General features: G+C 36.7%; 1 protein-coding gene across 2 annotated transcripts in view; it reads left to right on the top strand.

Annotated features, from left to right (window-relative positions):
• Esrrg (estrogen related receptor gamma) overlaps positions 1-27,840 on the top strand; it is a 217,307-nt gene that overhangs the window by 36,295 nt on the left and 153,172 nt on the right. For both annotated transcript variants that reach the window (XM_076873100.1, XM_076873099.1), the window contains exon 3: positions 26,347-26,463. In XM_076873100.1, the coding sequence (XP_076729215.1) occupies positions 26,347-26,463 (117 nt within the window). The remainder of the gene's footprint in view (positions 1-26,346; positions 26,464-27,840) is intronic.

A 27,840-nucleotide genomic window follows, 5' to 3' on the forward strand; every position in this document is an offset into this window, starting at 1 on the left:
AAATAAAATCATTTATTGAGATCCACAGCACCCAGAGATTCTGCTCAGTGGTTTACAGAACACATCCCTTTTTAAAGAAAAAAAAAAATTTGATGCTGGGATTTAAACCCACACTTTAACACTGAGCTACACCCTGGCCTCCAAAGTATATCTTCTTAACAACCAGTTGTGGGGTGCGCACTGTGGTTGTAGCTCAATGGTAGAGCTCTGCCTAACATGTAGGGCACTGGGTTCGATCCTCAGCACCACACGTACACACACACACACAAAATAAATACATATATAATACATGAATAAATAAAGGTTGTGTGTCATCTACAACTAAAAAATGTTTTTAAATACAACCAATTGTGGACATAAAGATGATCTTCACTGATATCAGTATTCTCAAGCTTGTCAGCCCATTACTTCAATTTTTTCTTTTAAATACTGATGCCAGGGCTTGTGCTTCAAAATTCTGAATGAATTGATCTTAGATGTGGCCAAGAAAAAGGAGGGATTTTTGAAAGCTTCCTAGGTGATACATAATGTAAAGTCAAGGTTGGGCTGGGATATAGCTCACGTAGATCACTTGCCTAGCATGTGTGAGTTCCCATGTTCAGTCCCCTTAAACACACACACAACACACACACGTGATAATAATAATGTACAATAATGTAAAGCCAAAGAGCTATTAGACTAGTGGGCATAGTGGTGCAAGCCTATAATCTCAGCTACTGGGGAAACTGAGGCCGAATTGAAAATTTGAGGTCAGCCTGGCCAAATTGGAGAGACCATATCTCAAAATAAAATAAAAAAGTGTTGAGTATATAGCTCAGTGGTAGAGTACTTGCCTTGAATGTGCTAGGCCTTGGGTTCCATCCTTAGTCCTTCACATAACCCTGGACCTAACAAAAGAAAAAAAATACTGCATCAGTCTGTTCTGTATTCTGTACAAATGGTCCTTAGTGTGGTGGCTTGACCAGCAGTATCAGCTTGTATTTTATTAGAAATGCAGATTCTTTGGCTTCATCCTGGGTTAACCAAACCAGAATCTCTGGTGGTGAACCCAGTGATCTGTACTTCACCGATCATGCCAAGGGGTTCTGATGGTCACTCCAGTAGGTGAGCCACTGTCCTCCACGTTGCTGCTGATTTACTAGTGACATCTGAGCACTGTCAACTTTTGGTGCCTTACTGAATATAACTAAAATTAGTCTATTTGGAACCTAAATAACTGCGTAGTGTCCTGATTTTTATGTTGCAAAAGAGGAACTGTTTGTTAAACTCTGATGCTTATAAATATTTTAACAAAAGGTAATACTGGAACCCTTTATGTACACTCACAATATTCCCCACTCTTTCCTTTTAAGAATATCTGGCAGTTCAACTCTTTTCAGTACGTTCTACTGAAGATTTTGGCAACTGTCAGTAGTAAATAGGTTGCACTGGCTCCCCCTTGCTTTTTGTTTTGAGTGCTGAGGATCAGACCCACAGAGCTACCACTGATCTCTGCCCCTACCTGTCCCTTGCTTTTGTGTTGTTTATTGGATAGCATGCTTGATCTGTGGTTAAGAGCACAATTTACTTCAAGAGCACAATTTTTCAAGTCATTATAACCCTATATAATAGAATGACTGTTTCAACCTAACCTCTCCATAGCCTTTCATAGGTTTTGCTGAAGAACTCAAAGTCAAATGAGTGTGCACTAAAATGTTCTCTAAATATTTTAGTACCAGTATTTTAATTTTACTGACTCATCATTATCATATTTCATTAATATTTTTCTAGAAATTCTCATCCACTGGATCTTTATCTCCTTCTATAAATTTAAGGCTTTAATACCTGAGAAAAATTCCTGACAGTTTTCTTTTTTTAATAGGTAAAGGTCTAAATTTTGTCTTCAGAAAAGTTATATATGTTCACTTAAAAAAACAAGTTAAGGCATATTGTAGAGATGCAGCATAAAATATACTCAGGATTTCAGATTCTTTAATAATCTTATTACTTAGATATTAATAGCTATGCAATGGTTGTTTGCTGAGCAATAAATATAACAGAACCATTGGAGTTCTATGCATGATTATTCTTTTGGTAGCTGCGAAGCTACCAAAAGCTTAGCAGAACAAAGCACAGGGTAATTCTTGGCATTGATATATAGTGCTCACTTTCCCTCCATATTGGAGAGAGCAAGTTGCAAGGATTCTGAGTAGGAGACAGAGATGTCACTGTCCAGATTAGCACTCTGGACTTGCCCACCTGGCTGTGCTTGTAGCTGGCAGCTGGGCAGCACTCAGTAAAGCTACCCTGCGAGCTACATCATCAGGCATCACACTGTGGTGCTTACTTAGCCCCAAAAAGCCAGTGAGGCAAATAAAGGGATTAAATTGTGAAAGTATAATGTAATAATTAGGGCGGTAATTATAAGGAGGATTGGAACGGCCCCTCCTTGTTGTGGCCAAATAGTGATAGCGATTGAACTCCAAAGATGTTGAAAGGAGCCTGAACATATTGTACCATCACAGACTCTTGTTCCAATGCGGAAGGGGCTATGAGTCGGCTCTCATGCCTCCAGGAAGCAGTGTAGCCAAATTATTCTTGACAGATAGCCTCTCCCTCCCTTCCCTTGAAGCTCTCCAGGGAAGGAGAAGAGATTACGTAACTCCCCTTGAGAACAAGTCCTTCTTGAGTAGGACTTAGCAGTAGAAATTGTCTTACAGCTCCAGTGGCCAGGACATTATATAAGCGTGACTTCTACCTCACCAGGGCCTGGTTCTGCTTTCCTGGACTTGACTAAGGGACATGTGCAGAGTGTGGCAATAATGCCTTTTGAGAATCTTTGTTTCTTCCTATGACCATTTATTTTTAGGATTGGTTATTGAATGTGTAATAAATACAAGTGTACAAAGTTGGGCAAGGGAACACTTATTTTACTGTATGAAGTATCATCCAATTTTCCAATCTCGAATGTAAAATAAAGCCAATTCAGATCTTCAAACTTTAAAAAGAAAAAAAAAAGCTTTTAATTTTAAAAAAGGTAAAATATGGAGCTAAAAGAACACATATCTAAAACATGTCTTGAGAAAAATAGTAACAATTTTTATTCTCAACTCTGAATGTGGCATTTTGTTTTGTGAAAGTCAGTGAATTATAGATTTTGGTAAAGTCAACTTGAAAGGTGTATTTTATTTATTTGACTATAGCTTCATTGACTCAATCCAAGTTATCATTGAGAAACAATTGAAAAGGGTTAGCAGTTAAGTAGAATTTAAGGCTTTAGATTTTACTTTTTTTTTTTTTCTGAACCAACTATTTTGTGTGTGTGTGTGCTAGGGATTGAATGCAAGGCCTTGCACATGCTTGTTAGCATTTGCTTCACTATAGAACTTCATCAATGGGCCTCAAAATATTTTAAAGATACTTTTTAGAGGATTTTGACAGTCCTGACTATCATTTGGTAGGATTAGAATGTCAGCAATAATTTCATTGTCATTTTGTATTCATGATAATTTGAGGGGTGTGATATAGTTCTTCTGATTATTTTTTCCAATTCTAGTATCGGCCTCAGTTCATTGATGAGTGGAGATTTGTTTGGGGCTTCTCTTTAACAGTTTCACTGAACTCTGCTTAAGGAAGTAGGAAAAGGAAAACATCTTCATAACCCAAATAAGTCAATATATATTTCATTATTTAATATACAAAACATGAGTCCCCTGAAATTTTTCTTTCTATGTAAGAATAAGGAAAATCACTTTTGTTTATTTTTTAAAATTTTGTGGGTACTAATACCCAACTGCTCATTCTAGTTCTAAGGTGTTCTTCTTCCCCCACATTAAAAAAAATACCTTTATTTTATTTATTTTTATGTGTGCTGAGGACTGAACCCAGTGCCTCATATTTGGGAGGCAAATACTTCACCACTGAGCTATAACCCCCAGGCAATCCCCGCACATTTTTAAAAAAGGAAATTATATGTTTTAAAAATATGAGATTTTTTAAAAGATATTTGTTTCTGCCTGGGTTTGGTGTTCATATGAAGTCAGGTCCAAGTCTTGGCCATTTATCAGTTATGGGACCTTAACTTGGCTGCATCTTTCCAGGTGATAAGGTTTAAATGAGAGAATATATGTCAGAGTGCCTAGTCTATAGTAAGTGCTCAACTAATTATTAACCTTGGTTGATACTGAGAATATGTCTGGGATACTCATGTTCTGAATGGATCAAATATTCTAGCACAAAGAATGTCTGCCCATGGTGCTAAGCTGGAAGGACATGAAACCAACCTCCCTAAGCTCATAGCATTTACTCTTTAATGATGACAATGAACCCTCTCTCTATATGGCCATTTCTCTGTATTGTTACTCTTTCATAATGGGAGGGATTTAGGTAGACTGTCTGAAAATTTGTTTGATTTTATTTTGTCTTATGGTAATCAGTTAACTTCCCCCGACCCATGAATATGAATGGAAAATTGGGTAAATCTAAAAAGAAGCCTGAATCTTGGAGCTGGCATAAAACATCAAGTTGCCAGTTAAGCTTCCTATGTGGGATTTAGGAACTGAACAAATATCATGAGATATAGGTGTGAACATTGTGGGAACAGAATCTACTCTCAACACTGTGGGACCTAGGAAAGGAAGTGTGGATACACACAAAAGCCATATATAGAAATATGTTAAATTTATATATCAAAATAGACTGCTAAGTAAAATAGGTTCTATTCTCTCACTTAACCAAATATGCCTTCCATAGTCTTGGGGGGGGGCACTTTGCATTTTTGAGTCATAGACTCCTAGGAATTCAGTATTAGAAAGAGACAATACAAGGACAATACTAGTCTTTAACCTGTGGCCTACCCCCTTTCTCTTCCTAACCATCTCCTGTCCCATCTTGTTTTGTACATATGTGGAAATCCTTGCCATCATGTGTAAGTCCCAATGAGCCCTTGCAAACAGTTTTCCCTTGACTTTATACAGATCCCATAATGTGTACACAGCAGTTTGGTTTAGTCCAGTGAGGCTTCCAGTAGAGACAGGCCCTCTCAGACCCAGGAATAGGCTTGCGATGATCTAGCCTGGGAATTTGAAAGTTACAGGGACTTGAGATCATGGGGTAGACAAAAGATAACTCTAGCTTGTCTCCTTTGTACCTTGAATGGGCTTCTTTTTATGTCAGGGCCTACAGGCAGGGCATTCTCTTGTTTGGAGGTAAAGGTGGCATTGGTAAGAGCTTCAATCTCAGCCAGACACTGTGGCACATGACTATAATCCCAGTGACTCCGGCGGTTAGGGCAGGAGAATTAGGAGTTTGAGGCCGACCTCGGCTACTTAGTGAAGGGAGGCCACTAAGCAATTTGTGGAGACCCTATCTCAAAAAGGCTTGAGGGATAGGAAATGAAAGATGTTTTAGGGCATCTTCCTGCCAAGCTACAGTCCTTGGGTCTGATGCTGCCAGCTGCCTTTTCCTTTATGAATTGTCTTGACTCTTTCCTGAAGCAGGTGGTGTAGTCCTGGAGCATCTCCCCTGGCTGGAGCATTTTCTTTGCCATCACATGCTGTTTCAGACCTTGCATAGAATAGTTGCAGAAATGGAGAAAATAATCTACAAATGGAGAGTCTATATAGCATATGCATCGTCTAAAGGAAAATAATAAATTAGTTTCTACTTGAAAAGAGTGTTTAGAGAAAATAATTATCCCAGCTTATAGTGAATGTCAGTTTTAAAACTCTAATATATTCTCAAGTTAAAATCCAAAATAATGGGGCTGGAGTTGTGGCTCAGTGGTAGAGTGGTTGCCTAGCCTGTATGAGGCACTGGGTTAGATTCTCAGCGCCGCATATAAATAAATGAATAAAATAAAGATCCATCAATGTCTATAAAATTTTTTTAAAAATCCAAAATAATATGGAAATGTCTTGACTTGATGAATCACAGTGATTATCAGTTAAAAGTAGCATTAAATTAGATATAGAAGTAATATTTTCTAAAGAAGTGTTATCTATATTATAATTCACTTGCTTTAGCACAGAGCTTGCTTTTGTTATAAGTTTAATAGACTTTTTAAAAACTTTTTATTGCATTTGATGCTAATTTGGTCTATTTTTTTTGAATTGCATTAATGTTGCCAAGTAAAAATGACAAATATTCTATTTTTCCTGTATTATTTGTTAGATTCAGTGTTTATTTTAATAGTAAAGTTTAAGTGCCAGGCATGGTAGCACACACCTGTAATGACAGCATCTCAGGAGGCTGAGGCAGGAGGATCACATATTTGAGACAAGCTTAGACAACTTAGCAAGACCCTGTGTCAAAATAAAATTAAAAATAAAACAGCTCATAGGTAGAACACCCTGAGTTTAATCCCGAGTACTAAACCAAACAAACATACAAAGTAAAATACAGTATTTTAGACTTTCTGTATTAGAGAATATATATTATGTGAACAGATGCTCTAAAACAGCATAAGATACAATTTTATTTCTCTGGGTCTTGACTTAGTAGAACAATTTCTTGGGACAAATAAGTAGTGATTCCTTTTCCATAGTTGTTCTAACTCTGATGAACTGGCCAAACCAATCACACTTCTTGGTTATTTTTTTCCTTGTTATGGTACTGGGGATTAAACCCAGCGTGCTCTACCACTGAGCTACACCCCCAGTCCTTTTATCTATCTATCTACTTTGAGACAGGGTCTTGCTAAGTAAGAGGCTAAGTTTGGTTGTAACTTGCCATCTTCCTGTCTCAGCCTCCAGTTTCTAGGATTTTTTTTTTTCCTTGAAAAGGACCAGATAGTGAACTAGAGTCTTTAAATATCTCAGGATATAAAAAATTTAGGATCTGTGAGCTTCATGCCTCTTTTGTTGTTGTTGTTTCATATTATTTATCTCATAGCTTTTTAAAAATGTGAAACTACTCTGAGCTTGGGACCTGAGAAAAACAAGTCCAGGACTGGATTTGACCTGCTGGCCATAGTTGGCTAATTTCTACACAGAAACAACTCTTGTTATCTTCCATGTAGGCAACATTGATATATAAGATTTTTACATCAGAGGATTTCCTACACAGCTTTGCATACATATAATTTATGCTGAAATCAAGTTCATCATTATGAAATTTTTACTCTATTACCTCAGTTTTTAGAATAATATTATCTTTTCAGGGATCAGAATTTTCTGGTCTCTTTTCAATATTTATGGATTTTAAGGCTGTTTGAAGTACACTTCTATGAGCACTATGATGTATCAGGTATGTGTATAGGTATGTATGTGTGTATTGGCTAGCTAAGCATAAAACAGAGCCAGTGTAAATTAAGAGAAAATAACAAGTGGCTGATTTAAAAAATTTGTATTTTTGCATTACATAAAATGAGAGTGATACATTTTAGAGATTAAATTGCATGGTTGATATTTTATCTAGGAAAGAAAAAATAAAGAAGATTTAATGATACTATATTATAGTCCTTCAGATGTTAGAAACTAAAATTTGCAGACACCAAAACCTCTGTGTCACTTGTGTGCCTATTAAACTCAGTATTTTTAGTATGTTAGTGTATTTTATTTTGTATTTTATTTTTATAGTATTGGGGATTGAATCAGGGCCTTGCCCATGCAAGACCAATATTCTACTTCTATATCCCCAGCCCTATATTACTGTATTTTAAAAGTCACTTACATTAGTATACCATTTTAATATTTTACTTATAAGGAGTTTATGGCAGTGGTATTCAGGAAGGAAATGAATTTGTAGTCAATATTTTGTTTTGTCTTTCGTACTGTGTATTAAATCCAGAGTCACTTTGCCACTGAGCTACATTCCTAGTCCCTTTTATTATTTTAAATTTTGACACAGGGCTCACTAAGTTGCTGAGACTTTTGCTAAATTTCTAAGACTGGCCTCGAATTTGTGGTCCTCCTGCCTCAGCCTCCAGAGTAGCTGGGATTATAGGAGTGCACCACCATATTCAGCTATTTTAAATTAGTTTTTAAAGTATATTGGGACTGGGTGTATAGCTTATTGTTAGAGCACTTGCCTACCATGTATAAGGTCCTGGGTTCAATTCCCACCACCATATACACAGGGGGTGGGGGGGGGGAGAGAGAGAGAGAGAGAGAGAGAAAATATGAATTGCCTCTATTCTCTTTTTGCAAATGGAATATTAAATTATATTTCTGATGGCATTCAGGAGCTAGAGTATGGTTGATAATTTGCCTGAAGACTTTGCCCTGAGGGCATGTGACCCATAATCAGTAATATCCCATTACTAATTGTTGTGATGAAGGGACTAGAAACTACTTTTGATTACAAGTTAAACTCCAACAAAGGTATCAGTGCCTCTCTTTCATTTATTTGTGTGTTTTGCAGTGCTGGGAATGCAACCCAGGGTCTTGTGCTTTCTATGCGAATGTTCTACCCCCAGCAACAACATCTCCAACCTTCCATTATAACTCTTTTTTTGGGGGGGTGGATGTGGCAGGGTGTGGCTAAATTGCTCAGACTGGCCTCACTTGTGCTCCTCCTGCCTCAGTCTCCAGAGTTGCTGGAATTTTAGGTGTGTACCACCCACCAACCTCTCATTGCCTCCTTAACATTGTAATTGCTCTCTCTCATTTCTTCTTGCTTTTCCTTATTTGAGAACCAAGTTTGGACAAATAAATCCATTCCATTTCCACTTGGTTACAATAGCCGCAGAACAACACATTACACGTGTGGGAACAAAATAGAGGAAATAATACCTTATACTTTATATTTTTCAAAATGCATGCTTTTTTCATAACTGCACAATAATTCTCTTACTCCATAACTAACCCAAAATTCATTATGACTAAATCCAGTTAGAATAGATGAGAATGTTCATCCTAAGGGTAGGACACAAAAAAGATGAATCATCAAAGAGTTCTGATGTTTCTATAGATGTAACTTTTTTCCTTTGATAATTTGTAGAAATAAATGGCTTAACGTGATTTGCCAAGTCAAGAAGAAAGGCAAAGTAGTTCTTGTTAAAAGTCAAGCTGTAGGACTGGGGTGTAGCTCAGTAGTCTAGGGCTTGGCAAGTGTGCTTTAGGCTCTGGGCCCAATTCCTAGAACCACTGAATAAATAATTAAAAATGAAAGTCCAGCTGCAGAAGCTGTGAGGCCAGTTTTGAGGAAGGATAGAGTGGGGTTCAGAGGCAAGGTTCAGAAATTTTTTTCTTTACTTGTTAAATCGCAGGGCAATGATTAATTTTTTTCTGATTTATTGCTTGATAAACTTAGATAGTATCATAGACTTATAAAGTACATTCACTCATTTAAGTTATAAACTGCATTAATTCACTTTCTTTTGAAGTTTCTGATAAAGAGATTTCAACAATATCAAAATGACATCATTAAAACTTGCTTTCAGAATTTTATTATTTTTTTTTGTTTTGTTTTGTTTTCTTTTTGGGACCAGGGATTGAACCTATGGTCACTTAACCACTGACCCACATTCCAACTCATTTTTTACTTTTTATTTTGAGACAGGTTCTTGCTAATACTGCTCAGGGCCTCACTAGGTTGCTGACACTGACTTTGAACTTGCTATCTTCCTTTCTCAGCCTCTAGAGTTGCTGGGATTATAGATAGGCATGTGCTACAGCACCCAGCTCCTTACAGAATTTTAACAGTTTCACATAAAGCAAAATGAGGTAGAAGATGCTGATAAAGTATTACAGTGTTTATGGTGAAAGTAAACATGTTTGTCTCTTTATTTATGCATGCTGAAGATTGAATCCAGGGTTTAGCACTTGCTAAGCATACTATTAAACTATATCCCCAGGTGCTAAATTTATCTTTAATAGAAATTATGGATGTTTTTATTTGTTAGGTTTTTGTTTTGTTTTATTTTGTGGTGCTGGAGATTGAACTCAAGAACCTCAAGTATGCTAAGCAAGCAATCTGCCATTGAGCTGCACCCCCAAATCCAGAAATGATGTTTAAACTTAAAATTTTCTTTATTGTGATAAAAAAACAAACATACCATAAATGTTGTCATTTTGACCTTTTTAAAGTATATACAGTTGAACAGGGCTAATATACCCCACCCCCACCTACTGTTATGGTACAGATCTCCAGACCTTTTTCATCTTGCAAAACAAACTTTATATTTGTTAAACTGAAGCTTTTCTTCCCACCCCCATTCCTTGGAAATCACTATTCAAATATTTATTTCTATGAGTTTGACTACTCTATTCCTATAAATGGAATCACGCAGAATCTGTCTTTTTCTAACTGTCTTAGTCTTGTATCTACAAGGTTCATTCAGGTCTTTAGATGTCACAGAGTTTAATTTTCAAATTGAGTAATGTTCTCTTTCATGTGTTTACCACATTTTCTTTATCCATTCATCTGTTGACAAGCATTTAGATTGTTGACATGTTACCATTATTGAAAATAATGCTGCAGTATACATGGGTATGCAGATACCTAGAAATCCTAATTTTAATTCTTTTGAAAATATACCAGCAAATGAGATTGCTTGGTCATATGATAGTTCAACTTAATCTGTTTTGGAGGAGCATCGTTATTGTTTTCCATTGCAACTCCATCACTTTATAGACCTACCAACCCAGCACTTCCAAGGTTTTCACATCCTTTCCAAGACTACTATTACTTTGTGATGCTTGGGATTAAACTCAGAGCCTTATGCATGCTAGGCAAATAGTCTTCCACTGAGTTATAACTCCAGCCCTTATTATTATTATTTTTGATAGTGACTCTCCTAACGGGCGTGAGGTAAATTTTTTACAAGGTTTCATATATGCCCCGAGTGGAAGTTCCAATCTTTTATCACCTTAGACTGATTCATATGTAATAACATGTGGGTAACGTCCATAGACATTTCCATTCTGAGTTCATTACAATGTCTAAAACTAATACTAACAATAGATAAATATTCATTAATCTGTAATAGTAATAATGCAGATATTTGTTTTTACAATGTATCACATACTGTTTTAAATGCTTTATATTATCTATTTTGTTGTTCATCCCAATGAAATAGGTATCATCATTGTAATATTGTTTTTTTAAATTTTTAAGTCTTTGAGAGTTGGCCTGACTATGTTGCCCAAGTTGGTCTTGAACTTCTAGGCACCAGTGATCATCTCATTTCAGTCTCCCGAGTGATGGGACTACAGGTGTGCACCTCTGTGTCTGACTCATTATATTATTCGTTTTACAGATGTGAAACTTGAAATACAGAGTAGTAATTGCCCTAACAGCAATTGGGTCCCAGAAAAACTGAACCCACAGCCTGCACTCTGACCCCTCTAATTATATTGCCTTCAATGTTTTAAAAGCTTTTAAAAGCATTAAATAATTTTTAGACTATTTTTCTTGAGAGACTTAGTCCATGGGCAAAATTTTCCATTAAGTTGTTAAAACAAAAATTGGGAATTAAAAAAATAATGCAAAAGTGATGCTTAGATAATATTAAAGGTTTTTTGAAAGGAGATGGTCAGACCTAAGTCTTAAAAATACCTAATGTTTTCTAATTTATTTTCAGAAATCCTTACTTGTGAAGCTTAAGAATTCAGCTCTTTCATATCACTAATGGGTTGTTTAATTTCATTTAATTAATTTATTTATTTTGCTCCTGTTCCTGGGTTTTTATCTGCCACTTGTTTTTCTACTCAGTTTTTGATTTTAGTTCTTAGAAGTGTATCTCCACACCCACTAATGGTCCTATTTAAAGACTCTTTAATTCTTGATTTGAGGAGGAGAGAGGCTTAGTTCTTTACCTGTTTTTTTAATTAATTATTTTTTTTTTATTTCTCACATACATCACACTAGACGAGTGCATTGCATTCATACTTTTTTTTGCATTGCAATTCTTAATACACCTTTATACCACAATTTATCAAATCTCTGTTTGTATATAAGGTATGTTGACACCAAATTCACATGACTGTCTACTTGTATGACCTTCAGATCACAAAATAGGACAGGTCAGAATTGATTCCTTTTTTTTTTTTCCCCCCATAGGCTGAATATTAGTCAAAAGGAGGGGAAAGCATATTAATTCTTATTTTTTGAAGAAAAAGATCTATATACTTTGGAATTAAATCTGGTTTTATCTTGATTTGTCTTGGCAGACTTAAGGAAGTAATCATATTTTGTATACGTGTTAAAGGGCATCTCTGAGTAATACCAGAATGAGAATAAAAGAATTTAATGAAAGCCACTCCTGATCAATTCAGAATTTAGAGCTTAAATTCTCAATGTACCTTAACAGTGACTCTGAAAACACATCCCAAATCTACATTCTGATAGCTGTTTTTGTGCATGCTATTTACATAGTTTCCATTTGAGGGAGATCAGAGATAAGTACAAGAATCTTCAAAGGAATGAACATAGTCCCGTATCTTGTCCTTGAGTGCTCCTGTTTTTTTCTTTTGCCTGGGAAGCATCTTCCTCACTCCCAAGGTACTGTCTTGCTGCTGGAATTCCTCTGTCCCTGAGTCCTCAGAATGCTTATATAATTTCAAGTTTTGCAGCTACTTAGAGCAAAAGATCCTCAATTTATTATCTCATTTCTTTTCTTTTCTTTTTCTTTTGAGACTTGGTCTCTCTTTGTTGCTCAGGCTGCTCTTGACCTCCTGGGTTCAACTGATCCTCTGCCTCAGTCTCCTTAGTAGCTTTTCTTCTTTTTTTTTTTTTAATTTTTTTAGCTTTTTTAAAAATTTTCAAATATTGCCAATTTAGAAGGTTTTCTTCTTTAATTTGCTGTACGTAACTTGTGGGAAGCTATTTTACAAGTTTCAAGCAAGAAAGGAAATTATGGAGAAGACTGTAAAGTATTTTTGGTTCTGCAGCCTTTTGTTTCTGCAGAGATGGCTGAACTAAGGCTCAGGGGCCATTAGAGTAAAATATTTCATGATGAGGAGGAGCATCTCCTTTCACCACAATCCCAGAATAGGAAAATTTCTACCCCCTACTAAATTTTCTAATGTACTATACTTCCTATTCTTCCTCTCTATGCAAATTCCAGGAACTTTTCTGCAGTCCCTATCGTAGCAGATATTTCAGATGGGCATATTTTATTCAGAGGGGAACAACTTGAGGCACAAACTCAGCTTGAGGAACTCTCATTGTTCTCTGGGCTTTCCCTGTCTTGCTCTAAATCCAGCAGCTCTGCCTGAGTTCCCTGACCCTTGGGATAATCACACTTTATTTCATGTTTCTCCTTTTATTATGAGGTCCACATGGTGCTTATTCAATTGCTTGTGTTTCTTCCCTAAGTTTCTTTTGATTTAGGCATCGAGTCCCTGCCTTTTGGACAACCAGCATAAAGTCAGATGAAATTTCTTGCCAGTTTTTCTTTACTTCCATGATGAGAACTACCCCCATCTTCCTGCCTTTTTCCACCAAGTCTTGATTCCGCTTAGTATTCTTGGGTATCTAGAAACTCTTTCCTAAATAGAGTTCTAATATTGTAATTGTTGACTATTTGAATATTTTTTTTTGCAGTGTTGGAGATCAATCTCAGCTTCTCCTGCATGGTAGGCAAGGGCTCTTCCCCTGAACTACACCCCCAGCCTTAAATTATTGTTAATAATCAATGCTTTCTGCCAGGCAGCCTGTTACACACATACAGGATTTCGCTTTATTTTAGCATCCGCCCTGTCATGTGGTTAATAATTGTTACCCATCCTCATTTCATTCATGAAGAAGCTTCAAACTTATGTCACACAGGAAATGGAAGGGAAAATTTGAGCCTGATTTGACTCTAGTATGTTTCCTTGGAATCTGAATGTTATAGCATTTTCTACAATGTGCCTTCTGGTGAATGACTGTCACTTTTTTCAAGCAGGAATTTACCAGATCAGTACAGGTTGAGTACCCCTTATCCAAAATGCTTGGGACCAAAAGTGTTTCAGATTTTTTTTGTATTTGGGAATATTTGCATATATATCATGAGATAACTCTGAGGACAGGACCCAAGTCTAAAGTGAAAGTATTTATATTTCATATGTACCGTATATACATAGTAATTTTATACAATATTTCTAGTAAGCCTGTATTTTGACTTTGACCCATCACACAAAGTCAGTGTAGGGTTTTCTGTTTTTGCATCAAGTCAAAATGTTCTAATTTTGAAACTTTTGAATTTAAGATTTTCAGTTTTTGACTTGTATTAATTTTAAAGGATCCTGATATTTGATGAACTTCTTTTTAAGGGAACTCTATGATACCAATGTTTTTGTTCTGACAAAGTTCTGGGGACATGGGTAACATTCCAAAACAGAGGCATTTAAGGATGGTCTTAAGGAAAGTCTTTGCTTGCTTTTTCCTGTTAAAGGTACAAGAAGAATATTCAATAAGTCAAAGTTTTATTTAGGAGTCAATTCCTTTATCACATAGGATATGATCTAGTACCACCAATTGTGTCATATGGCCTCAGGATATCAGTCTGTAACTGTGAAATTTATGCATCAAAATATTTTATTTGTTTATTCTTTAATTTATAGTACTAAGAATTGAGCCTAGGACCTGGAACATGCTAGGCAAGTGCTTTAACACTGAACTACATTCCTAGCTCATTTTCATTTATTTTGAGGAGATCTCACTAAGTTTAATTTCTAGGCTGTCCTTGAACTTGTGATACCCCTGCCTCAGTCTCCAAAGTAGTATGTGCACCTCCATCATGTCTGTCTGTCTATCTATCTATATACATAATATATATGTACATTATATATATATTAAATATATATATATATATATATATATATATATATATATATATATATATATATATATATATGTTTGTTTGGTAGTAGGAATTGAAGCAGGGGCATTTTACTACTAAAATACCTTCCTTTTTATTTCTTATTTTGGGACAGGGTCTCACTAAGTTGCTGAGGATCTCCCTAAATCTCAGAGGCTGGCTTCAAACTTATACTCCTCTTGCCTCTCTGCCTGTGGAGTTGCTGGGATGATAGCCATGTGCCACTGCATCTGACTATGGTTCTGCACTTTAAAAGAGACAGGCTGACTTGTTTAAAACTTGTAGCTAGAGAAAGAACATGTAAATTTGATACTGGATACTGAGTACAGCAAATTTGGAGGTTGTGATCAGCTCAGTTATGACACCTTCTTGTGGCAGTGGTCACCTTTGATCTCTTTTGAGGAGTTCTGTGACATCATCCTTTCATTATAAAAATATAAAAAGCAACCAAGCACAGTGGTGCATGCATCTGTAATCCCAGCAGCTAGTGAGGCTGAAGCAGTCAGATCACAAATTCAAAGCCACCCTCAGCAATTTAGACAGACCCTAAGTTACTTTGAGAGACTCTGTCTCTAAATAAAATGCAATAAAAGACTGGGGATGTTGCTCAGTGTTAAGTGTCCCTGAGTTCAATCTCTTGTACCCTCCCCCTGTGAAAAAAAGAACTTAAAAAATAGGTTGAGGGTTTTGGGTCTAGCTCTGTGGTAGAGTGCTTGCTTAGCATGAGCAAGACCTTCCGGAATCAATGTTCAATACTAGAAAAATGTTAATCACAACAAAATTAAAACTAAGATGAAATGACTGTACACATTAGGTTGAGTATACATTCTGCACTGCAGGAGAGGAGTTGCCTTTCCAAAAACATATCATCCCATCGAAGCTCAAAGCAATGGCTTTCTGCATACCTTGGAGGAGAGAAATTTTATACATGCCATGATTTTCATTCATGTTTGTATTTCTATTATACACTTATTGTACTTTTTATACATATTTTGGAATACACACTTATGATTACAGATGACTTGTCCCCCATGATGAATAAGAGCATTATTTTGGGATTGTTAAAAGGGATTGTGTACAACCCAACACCTGTTGCTTTGGTGACATGCTCTGTTTGGTTTCTGTGGATTTAAACAAGCCACAAACCATAGTGGTATGGAGACAAGTTGAGGGATTTCTTTTTGAGGTGTTGAGAGATTCCATTCTCTAAAAGCAACCCTATCCTATCGCACAGCTGCCTTGTACCATAAGTTTGACAACAGTGAAAGACAATGCCAAGATCCACCTCATCCTGGCACTCCCAGGCTGCTGAACCAGGCACCAGGTTTCCTTTCCCATCAGCAACAGTAGCAACAACAATAGCTACACAAAGAGTCTTTCAGAAGATAGGGTTTTCATATTATATTTCTATTCTTAACAACAGTCAGTAATTACTTTTAGAAGATTAGAGTTAAGCAGCCCTGAATCATAGTTAAGAGCACAGGCTTTGGATACATGATGACTAGGTTCATGTCCTGGCTCTGACTCTGGCTAGCTGTGGGATTCTTGGTGTGTTACCTGTTCTCTCTGCCTTATGAATGGGGTTCTATGTGTATAGGACAACAAAGAGTATCTGGGCACTGTTAAGGTTTATCATTAGGTTCTTTGGCATTGATATCTCAGATTTCAGGAGTCTGTTTAGAAAGCATTGGATTGGAAGTCAGGATATCTTGTAGAGAAGGTTGAGCGATCTGTGGTTAAATCAGTATGTATTTACCCTTCTGTGGCCTACAAAAATAAGAAGGCTGGAGCAATTGGAATATAGGAACTCATTGAAGTCTAATATAAAACATATGCTATAAATTTTATTCATTTCACTGATATAAATTTGTTCTATGTCAAATGTTATATTATTGGTGAATTGCCTAGAGATTGAACCCAGGACCTCAAGCTTGCTAAACCAGCACAGCTCTTATCTAACTATCTATCTATTTATTAAAATTTTGGTGGCAGGAATTGAACCTAGAGGTCCTTAACCGGTGAGCCACATACTTTTTTATTTTGAGACATGGTCTCACTGAGTTTCTTGGGCCATGGTAAATTGCTAAGGCTGGTTTTGAACTTGCAATTCCTCCTGCCTCAGACTCCTGAGCTGCTGGGATTTTAGGTGTGTGCCGTTGTGCCTGGCTCTACTATATTTAATAATTGAGGATTAAATATCAAAATGGGGGGTTGAATTATAGAATCACTAAAATTCAAGTTGGAAAATAATAATTTCAGGGGGTCATTATTTGACTACACACTTTGTTAGACACAGGAGGTTCTGAAGGATGTAAGTAACTACCCTTTAGGAATATGTACCTGAAAGACTGTAGATGTAGCTCGGGGTGAGTGCTTGCCTATCATGCAAGAGGCCCTGGGTTTGATCCTGAGAACCACCAAAAAGTAAATTAAATAAAAATGTAAGACTGGGACAGTAGGGGGCCAGTTCAATAGACATAAAGAATAATGCCTGTGCTCAGTACTAAGAGAAAGTCTCATTTAAAGGTGAATGTGGGGAGAATGAGTGCCACCCATAAGGACCTCTCCCAGGGTCTTGTAAGCCGTGGAGGGTTTCCTTGAAGACATGACAGTGGAAGCCCATGCAGAGGACCAGAAGGGAGGAGGGTTCTGCTTTCTAGGAACTTCTAGACTTTAGTGTTGGTGTCAGACAAGGTGGTGGCCTTGGGAAAGGGGTAGAAATTGACCTGGGAATGCGGTAAGAGATAAGGCTGGGGTAAGATTTTTAAAGAGCTTTGCAAATGCTTTGCTCTGTTAAATCAGATTGCACCTGGTGATAGGCAGTGTATTAACTCCAGTGCAGTGACAGAAGTGTTCACGGGGAGATGTGGCTGATATGCTGGAAATGCACTTCTCAGGCAATTTGGTCCTTTAACAAACGACTAAGTCCCCAAATTATACTTCTTTGTTTTGCCGACATCTATAAAACATAGCTATATACTCTCTGGAGTTGTTGGCAAGACCAAAAACAACAAAAAATTCTCTTTCAACTTCTCTGAGTGAGTGGCATGTTCATTTTTAGACCCATGAATAAATATGAGAAATATTTTTTTAAGTGATATTCTCAAATATCAGATTTAGGGGGCTGGGGTTGTGACTCAGTTGGAGACCGCTTGCCTTGCACATGTGAAGCACTGGGTTCAATCCTCAGCACCACATAAAAAAAATAAACAAACAAAATAAAGGTATTGTGTTCATCTATAACTAAAAAAATTTTTTAAATTTGTTTAAAAAAGTATGAGATTTAGGTCCTAGAGTCAAGGTATATAATAATCAATGGAATTTTAAAATGTTTCCTACTTTCTTCTCATGTTTTTCTCCTTTGTTCTCATAAGAATAGACTATGTGTTTTAATATCTTTAGGTCATATAACTCTTACACAATTTTAAAATAGATTTGATTATTTCTCTTTTTTATTTATATTTTTCAGTACTTGAGACTGAAGGTAGAGGTACTTACCACTAAGCTACATCCCCCAAGCATTTTACTTGTTTGTTTTGAGACAGGATCTCACTAAGTTCCTGAGGCTGGCCTTGAGCTTGTAATCCACTTGTCTTAGCCTCCCAAGTTATTGGAATTACAGGTGTCCACCCCTGCACTCAGCTCCCAGTCCTTTTTACATTTTTGAGACAGGATCTGGGTGAGTTTCCTAGGTTGGCCTTGAACTTGGGATTCTCCAGCCTCAGCCTCTCAGTTGCTGAGATTACAGGGATTCAGCTACCACACCAGCCTCCTCTTTTGTACTTTAGCAAACTGAGAGTAATATGGCTAACTAATTCAAATTCACACAACTAAATAAAATGGGAGAACTGGACTCTGGACTCAGGTCTGCCATTTTCTCTTCCGCTTTTCATTCTCCTTCTTTTCTCCACTACTCCTTTCACTCAGTCCTCCTCATATATCTTCCTGAACCATATGCAAGGTAAATTCTTAATGATGGCCAGGGAATGGGTATATAAGAATTTTCCACCACTTTTTCTTTAAGGTGAACATGTACCATATCATGGTTTAGTTAATAGTTATAGAATTAAAACATAAAGAAATAGCCATGTTTACAAATTCAACGGAAACTGAGTCTAAAAATAATCTTATTTAAACTGGAAAAAATAATTAAGGCTACATAATTTGTCTTAATTTTACAGCATTTGTTTTCTTGTTGTTTCTCATCCAATATAATGGGGATGTATCATTTTTTAAAAAATTTTATTTATTTATTTTTTAGTCATACATGACAGTAGAATGCATCTTGATATATAATACATACATGGAATGTACATGCATCCATCATATTGTCTATTCTATTCTGCTGCCCTTCCTATCCTCCTTATTCCTCCCCTCCTCTCCCATCCTTTCTCTCTATCCAATCTAATGTGACACACTTTTTTTTCTTTTTCTCATTACAACATCATATATGTATTCTGTATAACAATGAGGTTCTCCTTCCATCTTCTGTGCAACTTCCTTCATCTTCTGGCTAGATGTTTTGTACAGAGGGATGCTCTCAATGCTGCCAGTTGTGAATGCACTCACCCTTCTGGACAGTTTGCTGTGGGAAGGAAGCAGAGTGTGTGGTCTCCAGTCAAGGCACATTGCTCAGGGTTAAGGAGCCTACCTGCTTATAGATTTCATTCTGGTCCCTTTCCCTATCAGGCAGGGCATCATCCATTCCCACTTGGCTGTTAGGCCTGGGCTTACCATTTAAAGTGTAGCAGTGTACTGCCATGCTCTTATGACTCTCAGAGGCTACATTTTTCTACACCTTTAAAGTGTAGAATGTTAGAAAATTCTTTCTTTACCTACCAGTCTCCCAACTCATTTTTACGGGGTAGAAGATTGGCACAGGGGCAAAGAGCAGGAGATTTCAGTATAACCCCAGGTATAAAATTGCTTTGATGAGAGCCTGGCAAAACCATTACCCTGATCTGGTTCCTCTTCTTCTGCCTCAGTGTGCCACAATCTGCACTCGGCAGGCTGTCCCTTTGGTCCCACACTGCCATTCCTTGGAATACTTGGGGGAATCATCTTTTAGAGCCTGAGGTAGATTCTTGCAATAGTTCAGTAGTGGCAGATCTCTGACCTTTCAGGGTAGATTTGAAACTTAATAATGGGCAAAGATCTGCTGGCATCATGACATGTGATGAAGAGGACAGTCACAAGCTTTGGGTGAAAATGAGGTGTAACGTGACCCCATCCCTCCACTTTATAGTTTGTAAAGTGACTCCAGTGATAGTTCTGAAGGAAGCTTCTGAAAGATGTTTAGTGTAATCCTTTGGGCACAGGTATCATGTCCATGTGTAACTTAATTTGAAGTCTAGCTTTGGGAATGTTCTTTGAAAAAAAATAGCCCCCTTAATCTATATGTGCATGCATGTAACGACTACATTTTAAAAGTTACAGATGCATAATAAATTATTAGTTCATATTATGTAACCCCAGCTATAGATAGTATTATTTTCTGTTTTTTTTGTGGAATGAGAAAGAAACAAAGAGTTCTGGAGAAAAGAATGAAAAGTAAAGAAAGAGAAGTTGTATCTCTTTAAAAATGGGAAGACCTTTAAGAATGCAAAATAAAAGGTTTTCTCTCTTGCTTGCTTGCTTTTTGCTTCATTTCAGGGAATTTAAGACAAAAATACTACAGATTATCTCCTGCACGTTTTCAGTGTTCCGTAATTGTGTACCAAGGCAAATCCCATTATTTTTAAATCACTTAATGTTGAAAAACAATTGGATAAACCCCACTTGGAGTGCCCTGTGGGTCATCTTAAGCCATTTGGTTCTGTTAATAAAATTAAAACAATTGTGGGAAATATACAGATGCTTTCAAATTGGCTTTACAAAAGGAGGGCAACTCTGAGAAACCACATAAATCCAAATGCATCGTTACCGAGCAGGAATGATGTGAATCGGGAGTAAAGATCTGACATATATTTTTATTTTGAGATGCCACACTAATTTACATCATTCAGCCTTTTCACTGCCAAACTGTAAAAGTCCATTAAGTGACTGAAAGGAATATACAAATTATCCACTGGCACTCCAGGCTGGAGTTTTACATACACCCTGTTATTCTATCCGCCAGCGAACTGCAAGATTCTATTAAGCAGTAAGTGAGAAAATTATATTGCCTGCAAACTAATTGTACAAAAGACTCTGAAATAAGTAATCAGAGCCTGGGACTTTCTGAAAAGCCGCCAGGAGATATTATAAATTGCTCCATCATTCTTGTCAGCCTGGTTTAAAAACGGAGAGTTTCCATGTTGATTTGGTTTCTTCTGCAGCAGAGCGCACTACCCCAGCTATTGTCAAAACTGGGAAAATTCCAGTTGTGACATCAGTAGCTGCCCAATTCAGTCCCTGGTGCCATCTAACAAATGTGTCCCAGAAAAATAGCAAGCTATAATCCAAGAAAATGCTGTGTCTGAAATGAGAATCCTATACTGTGAACAATAACTCCTGCACCTTCCTGAATGACCATCCAGTTACTGTTCACATTCCAAGTGCCCGCAGTTGCTATTGGAAATATTTTTGTCTAGTTTTCACTTTCAGTGACTCAAGGAAAACAAGTGCCCCATAGAGATGCTATGGTCTACTGGGAGTAATGTCTTTGAACCATTACCAAAATAGATGTAACATTGTTATCCAGGTGCTTGGAGCAGCACATTTTTAGGTTAAAATGCCTTTTTTTTTTTTTTTTATTGAATAGAAAAAAAACAACAGGGAAGGTTTTTCAAGGGCAGCATCTCCGTAGACTCTAACATGGATCAAAGACTTTGTGGGGTTGGGTGATCATAGCCAGCAACAATGAACCAAGTTACTCAATGGGAGGGCTTGGAAATGAGAGAAGTTTTCCTCCAGCAAATAAGTTATTTAGAATAATGTTGATTTGTTTTTCAAGATATAAACTATAATTACTTAGTGAAATCAAGGTTATCATCCCTATTTGTCAAGACAACTTTATTGAAACAGAATGTTTGTGAAGAATACCTGATCGACCACAAATAATTTCTGAATTCTTAAGTTGAAAATAGATTTTTTTGTGAAAACATAAAGGACCACTGTGTTTTCCAACTATTCACAGTGAATTTTTTAGAAAAATGTCATTGTGTTTCTGGTAGCTTTGGGAAGATTCCTTTACTCAATGAGTCATTTATTCATTTTTCACTCCATAGTTCAAGCCTTTTCCTCTGTGTGAAGAAGTTACTGACTTTCCTAAGCATATTCTGTGTGTTTGTGAGAATGCATGTGTGCATCCATACATTCCAGCCCTGTGTCCAAAACTACACACATTCGTTGCTATGTCTTATGTCATCTTTGTGGACTATGCCAAGGATACAGAATTCCAGGCTTGTTGGTTAGCACTGAAGATTCAGCAAAGAATAAGGCAGAACTCCTTCATCAAGAATTTGTCTTAAGGCACTATTAAAAATTTCTCTGCCTTTACATTTCTCTTTTTCATTACAGGATTATGGAATACAGTAGCCAGAGAGGAAGTGAGAATACTTTTTTATGTGTCATCTGAAACTCTTATGTGTCTATTTGACAATTTCCCTTCTGGCGTTTATTGTTTGTTTTTGTTCTGGGGATTGAACCCAGGGGGGTTTTACTACTAAGCTTTATTGCCAGCCCTTTTTATTTTATTTTATTTTTTTTATTTTGAGGCAGAGATTCACTAAATTGCTGAGGGTCTCACTAAGATACCGAGGCTGGCCTCAAACTTGAAATTCTCCCGTTTCAGCCTCCCAAATTACTGGGATTACAGGCATCTACCCGTTCCCTTCTGTTTCTTGAAGAAATTAAAAAATATACACAATGATTCAAAGTCACTTTTAGATTTAGGTACTATCATGGAATCACTTCTGAGTATTTCTTCAGTGTAGCCCCAATTTTTTTTTTTTTTTAAAACCAGGTGTTGAACCCAAGAGTAGTTAACCACTGAGCTACATCCCTAGCCCTTTTTTCTTTAATTTTGAAAAAGGGTTTCACCAAGTTGCTAAGGACCTTGCTAAGTTGCTAAGGCTGGCTTTGAACTTGCAATCCTCCTGCCTCAGCCTTTCAAGTTGCTATGATTATAAGGCAAGAGCCACTATGTCTAGGAAATGTAGCTCCAATTCTGAAAGCACTTATTTTTTTAATGATAACAAGTTTTAGAAAACCATAAAAATTACATATCACTTTTAATACATTCATCTATGTTTTCAAATCTCATTTCTGTTTTGTTCTTACCCTGTTCATATCAGGATGTATTTTTATTTCCCTTAAAACCTCTTACATTTTTTTTTCTTTTTTACTTTACTCTCTAGGGGGTTTTGCATATTTTTTATTTCCCCTTGATAATCTCTCCCTTTTTGTCCACATTGTTTTTGTCTAAGCTACTTTTAAGATTTCCAGGAAACTGGATTTCCCTCTACCTTTTTTGATCATTTGTGCCATGGTTTTCTGAGCTTTCTTAATATTGTTTTCTAAAGGGATGTCCAAAGCTCTTGGTCCTGTGGCTCTTACTATATTACAGCACCATGATAAATGTTCATGATAATAATGACCTTGACATAACAAGAAAATACCATGTTATTATAAGTATATGCTTCCACTTATATGCTACTTCTTGGTGGGAGATTTTAATACGGAATGAGAAATGGTCCTTGTTCTCCAGCATCTCTCCATCAAGTGGACTGTGTGTGTGAAAAGGTCTAACAAAATATGGCCTATCTCTATGGGATGAGAGTACCTGAAAAGATATGAGAACCAAGAAATCATTTTCTGCTAGGATGGTCTGAGAAGTTTTCATAAAAGATTTCACTGGAATTGGAGTTGAACATGGAGCCTTAGAAATAATTTTAAAGAAGATAAAAGAGGCAGAGAGACATCATTCTCAGAGGGATGTCTGAAGGGCACATAGCAAAAAAAAAAAAAAAAGAACAAATCAAACTGACTGCACCCGAAAGTTCATCTGAGGTAATAATTGTAATATTGCTATAAAAGTAGATGAGAGTTGGATTGGGAGAGAACTTTGTTTGATAGTCTAATATTTTATATTTAATTCAGGAGGGCATAGGAATCGATTGATCTTTCTTTTTCTACTTTTTTTTTTTTTTTTTTGGTTTAGGGTCTTGCTGTGTTGTCCAGGTTGACCTTGAACTCACTATTCTCCTGCCTCAGTCTCTCAAGAAGTTATTATTATTATTATCATTACTATTATTATTATGCAGTGGTAGAGAATGAGCCAAAGGCTTTGCACATGCTAGACAGGTGCTCTACCACTGAGCTATACCCCGAGTCCCATATTGATTTTTTTGTTAAATTGGGGCAGTGATATGATGGAAAAGTCATAGTGAGAGGAACTAGATAACAGTGTGCAGCATGGTCAGAGTGGGACAGAATGGAGGAGGTAGCTGTCCTGATTCAGGGATGAGATCACTCATGCTTGATTTATATTTCTGTCAGAAGTGCCTTGATGTGAAGGATGGAGATACAATTTCTAAGGAGGTAGAGGTACTAGTTTGGAAAGAAAGTTGATTGTGTTTATTTGTGGTGGTAGGTCATCTAGGAGAACTTTCCAGCTTGTGTAAGAACTTTCCAGTGCTCATGCCTCCAAATGGGAAAGTGGACAAAGTATTACTTTATACCACTGTTTTAGGCACAAAAGAAAAATAATTGCTGTTTAGCAAACAGGTTTTCTTCTTTCTGGTCCTTCTAAGCAGTCATTGTTCGGTCTTTCCTAAGACGGCAAAGGCCCAGTTTTCTTTTTAAATAAATATAGAGAATGTCATAAAGAATGAAAGGATCTGCTGGTGGTACACTAATTAACCCTTAGAAAATTACTAGCAAGAGTCTTTTGATGCAAAATAAATTTTCAGGAATGGTTTAAGGATCTCTGCAGTGAAGAGTGGTTCATCTGATGTTCAGATTCAAAATCCTTTTATTTTCAGGCATGACCTAGCAAGTATGGTTCCTTTGACTTATTCTTAGATTTCAGTGAGTGCAACATTATTAATATTTTGGAGAAAGTCAACGTTTAATATTTTGATAGTCAACGTTTTTGTCTATGGATTAACATCAGTTTTATTATTTAACCTCATGTTAAAAGCAGTTGTTTTTATTATTATGTGTTCTAAATTAGCATGCTAATTTAGTCAGTTTTATCTCCAGTTATAATGCACAGTCTTTTTTTTTTAAGTCATGCATACTTAACCAATTTTCACTAGTTATAAGTGGTTAGGTATTCCTTCCTGTTGAATTAGCAGTTGCTGAGTAGTTGAGTCTGTACAATCCTGCAATCCACTAATGTGATATTTAATGAGGAGCCATCAGTCTGGAGAAAGGTAGTCAATATAAATCAGTGTTTACAAAGTGTGATTAACTCTGAAATATTTCATCAATGCTGTGGTCCCAGGCAGACTCTATGCTAATTACTAGAATCTGCGCATGTTTCAGGGGACTTGGAGGGACCCTGAGTATTGCAAACACGGAGCAGCAAAATTGCAATTATGCTCGGACCGTCTCTGATGACAATTTATGCATTTGGTGTGATGACCTCCCCCTTCCCAAGAGGGCAATAAACAGAATGCATTTTCATTAAGATACTAATGCACTTAATCACAAGGGGAAAGGGTTAGGAAGTAGCGAAAGACCTTCAAGCACTATGTGACAGACCTGATAGGGCAAAGAAGCTTTATTTTAAAGGCAGTTTCTTTACAAAGCTGTGGGCAGCCCAGAGCACCTCTCATATACTGGAATTGTCTCAGACTAGGAAATATTTGAAGTTTGGATCTTCTTCTGATTGCATATTTATCATTTGAAATGTGTAGGCACTGCCGCAAGTCATGCAAAGTCTAATATTAGGAATATAACTTCATAGTGGTTTATTCTTAATTATTACATTTTCAAGGAGCTTAAGCATTTGAAATTAATTATGCAATTTATGTAATAAACCCGATGATGATGTTCAGTAATGATGACCACCACCACCACCATCATCATCATCATCACTAAACATTTACTGAGCAAAGAATTTATTTTATGGCTCTGGTAGCTAGTAAGTCTTGCAGGTAGAACTATGTAATCCCTGTCCCTTGCCTGTAGGAGCTTGCCATATAGCTCCGCATTAACCTCCTGATCATTTTGCACTGGGAAGTTTATGTTGTTCAGTGTCAGGAAAACAATCAGTCTGATGCATGAAAGTGCCAGTCACCTTTGTATCCAAAGGTTCTAAATCAGTGTGCTTTGCTCAGGTGGACTTTGCTTAGTGATCCTCTCCTGAGTCCACCCATGCAAAGTGATAATCTTCCAGAAATTTAGGATCCAAAAGAAATTTCAAAGAAGACTGTTATCATAAAATCCTGATTTTACACTTAAGTTTTTGAAGAGCTTCATCATATGCTCCCTAGTTGTGCAATGTATCCTCACTGGTAGTAGCACAGTATCCAGATTCATGTCATTTCTTATGTTCCCAACAAGATGAAACTCCTGTGACTTTGGGGGAAGGAGGGAGCAGAAGTGACAGAGTTGACAATTTCTTGGGGATGCTAATATCTCCAGGGTCTTGCAAGTCTAACAGCTTCTTTTCTTCCAACTTTGTGTTTTAGGTAATATAGAATATAGCTGCCCTGCCACGAACGAATGTGAAATCACAAAGCGCAGACGTAAATCCTGCCAGGCTTGCCGCTTCATGAAGTGTCTAAAAGTGGGCATGCTGAAAGAAGGTAAGGCACTTCATTAATGTCCCTGTGCTTTAGGTTTGGAGGGATGGGATTTGGAGGTACAGGGAATCCCACTAATTTTAGAAAAACTAGAAAAGATGGGGTAGCAGTACCCAATACGCCTTCTTGGCCCCTAAACTTTCTGATACGTCATCGCTAACTGCTTGACATTAACCAGAAGGACAAGGTAGGACACATCTGATTTGCAGTTGAACACACAAGGTATGTTTCACAGTCCTGGTCTTGTCTACTTTACAGTTTGCAGAAGGAAAGAGATGAAGACAAACAATCAACTGATGTCTTTTTGCTTTTTATGTCATCAACAGGTTCATAGATTTTGTAAGATTTGTTCTAATTAATTATACTTGATAGTAGAATGCATTTGGCACATTATACATAAATGGAGTATAACTTTTCATTCTTCTGATTCTGCATGATGTAGAGTTATACTGGTCATGTAATCATATATACACATAGGATAGTAATGTCCAATTCATTCTACTATCCTTCTTACCCTCATACACCCCTTCCTTCAGTCCTCTCTGTCTAGACCAAAGTACCTCTGTTCTCCCCCACCCCACCCCTCATTGTGAATTAGCATCCACATATCAGAGAAAACATTCAGCCTTTGATTCTCTTGAGATTGGCTTATTTTGCCTAGCATCATATTCTCTAGTTCCATCCATTTACTGGCAAATGCCATAATTTAATTCTTATTTAAGGCTGAGTAATATTCCATTGTGTATATTTAATACAATTTTTTAAATCCATTCATCTGTTAAAGGGAACCTAGCCTGATTCCATAGTTTAGCTATGGTTCACATATTTTAAAAAAAAATTAATCTTGGGTTTTAAATACTCTTTCTTTTTTTCCAACCTATTTTCTACTAAAAAGGGTTTGTGATATGATATTAAAATGGCTTTCCATTTGTTTTCAGTCAGAGATAACAACAGACACAAAATATGAACAATGAACATGTATCCCATGTTAAACAATTTGCCTAAGCTTACCCAGTTAGTAACAGGTGGTGCCAGGAACTGAACCCATGGATTTCTGGATGCCTTTCACCTATTCCACACATCCAAGGACCTGAAATATTTGTATATTTCAGCATGTTTATCAAGACTGACATTTCAGCTTGGAGATAGAGAAAAATTGTTTTTTTCTTTAAAAGACCTACTTATTAGTCTTTTATTTTTTTAATGTGTCTCTGTGTGCTTTGGATATATGCATTTTACATATTGCATTTAGACCTTTCTGTTTCCTCCTCTTCAGAAAATTTACCAGAGTTTAAGATAAATATGATAATTTGTAAGTAACAAAGAAAAAATATGGTAAAGTTTGAAAAATTAGGTTAATAAAATATAAATACCATTGCA

The sequence above is a fragment of the Callospermophilus lateralis genome, chromosome 13 (genome assembly GCF_048772815.1).
Source record: "Callospermophilus lateralis isolate mCalLat2 chromosome 13, mCalLat2.hap1, whole genome shotgun sequence".
Lineage (NCBI taxonomy): Eukaryota > Metazoa > Chordata > Mammalia > Rodentia > Sciuridae > Callospermophilus > Callospermophilus lateralis.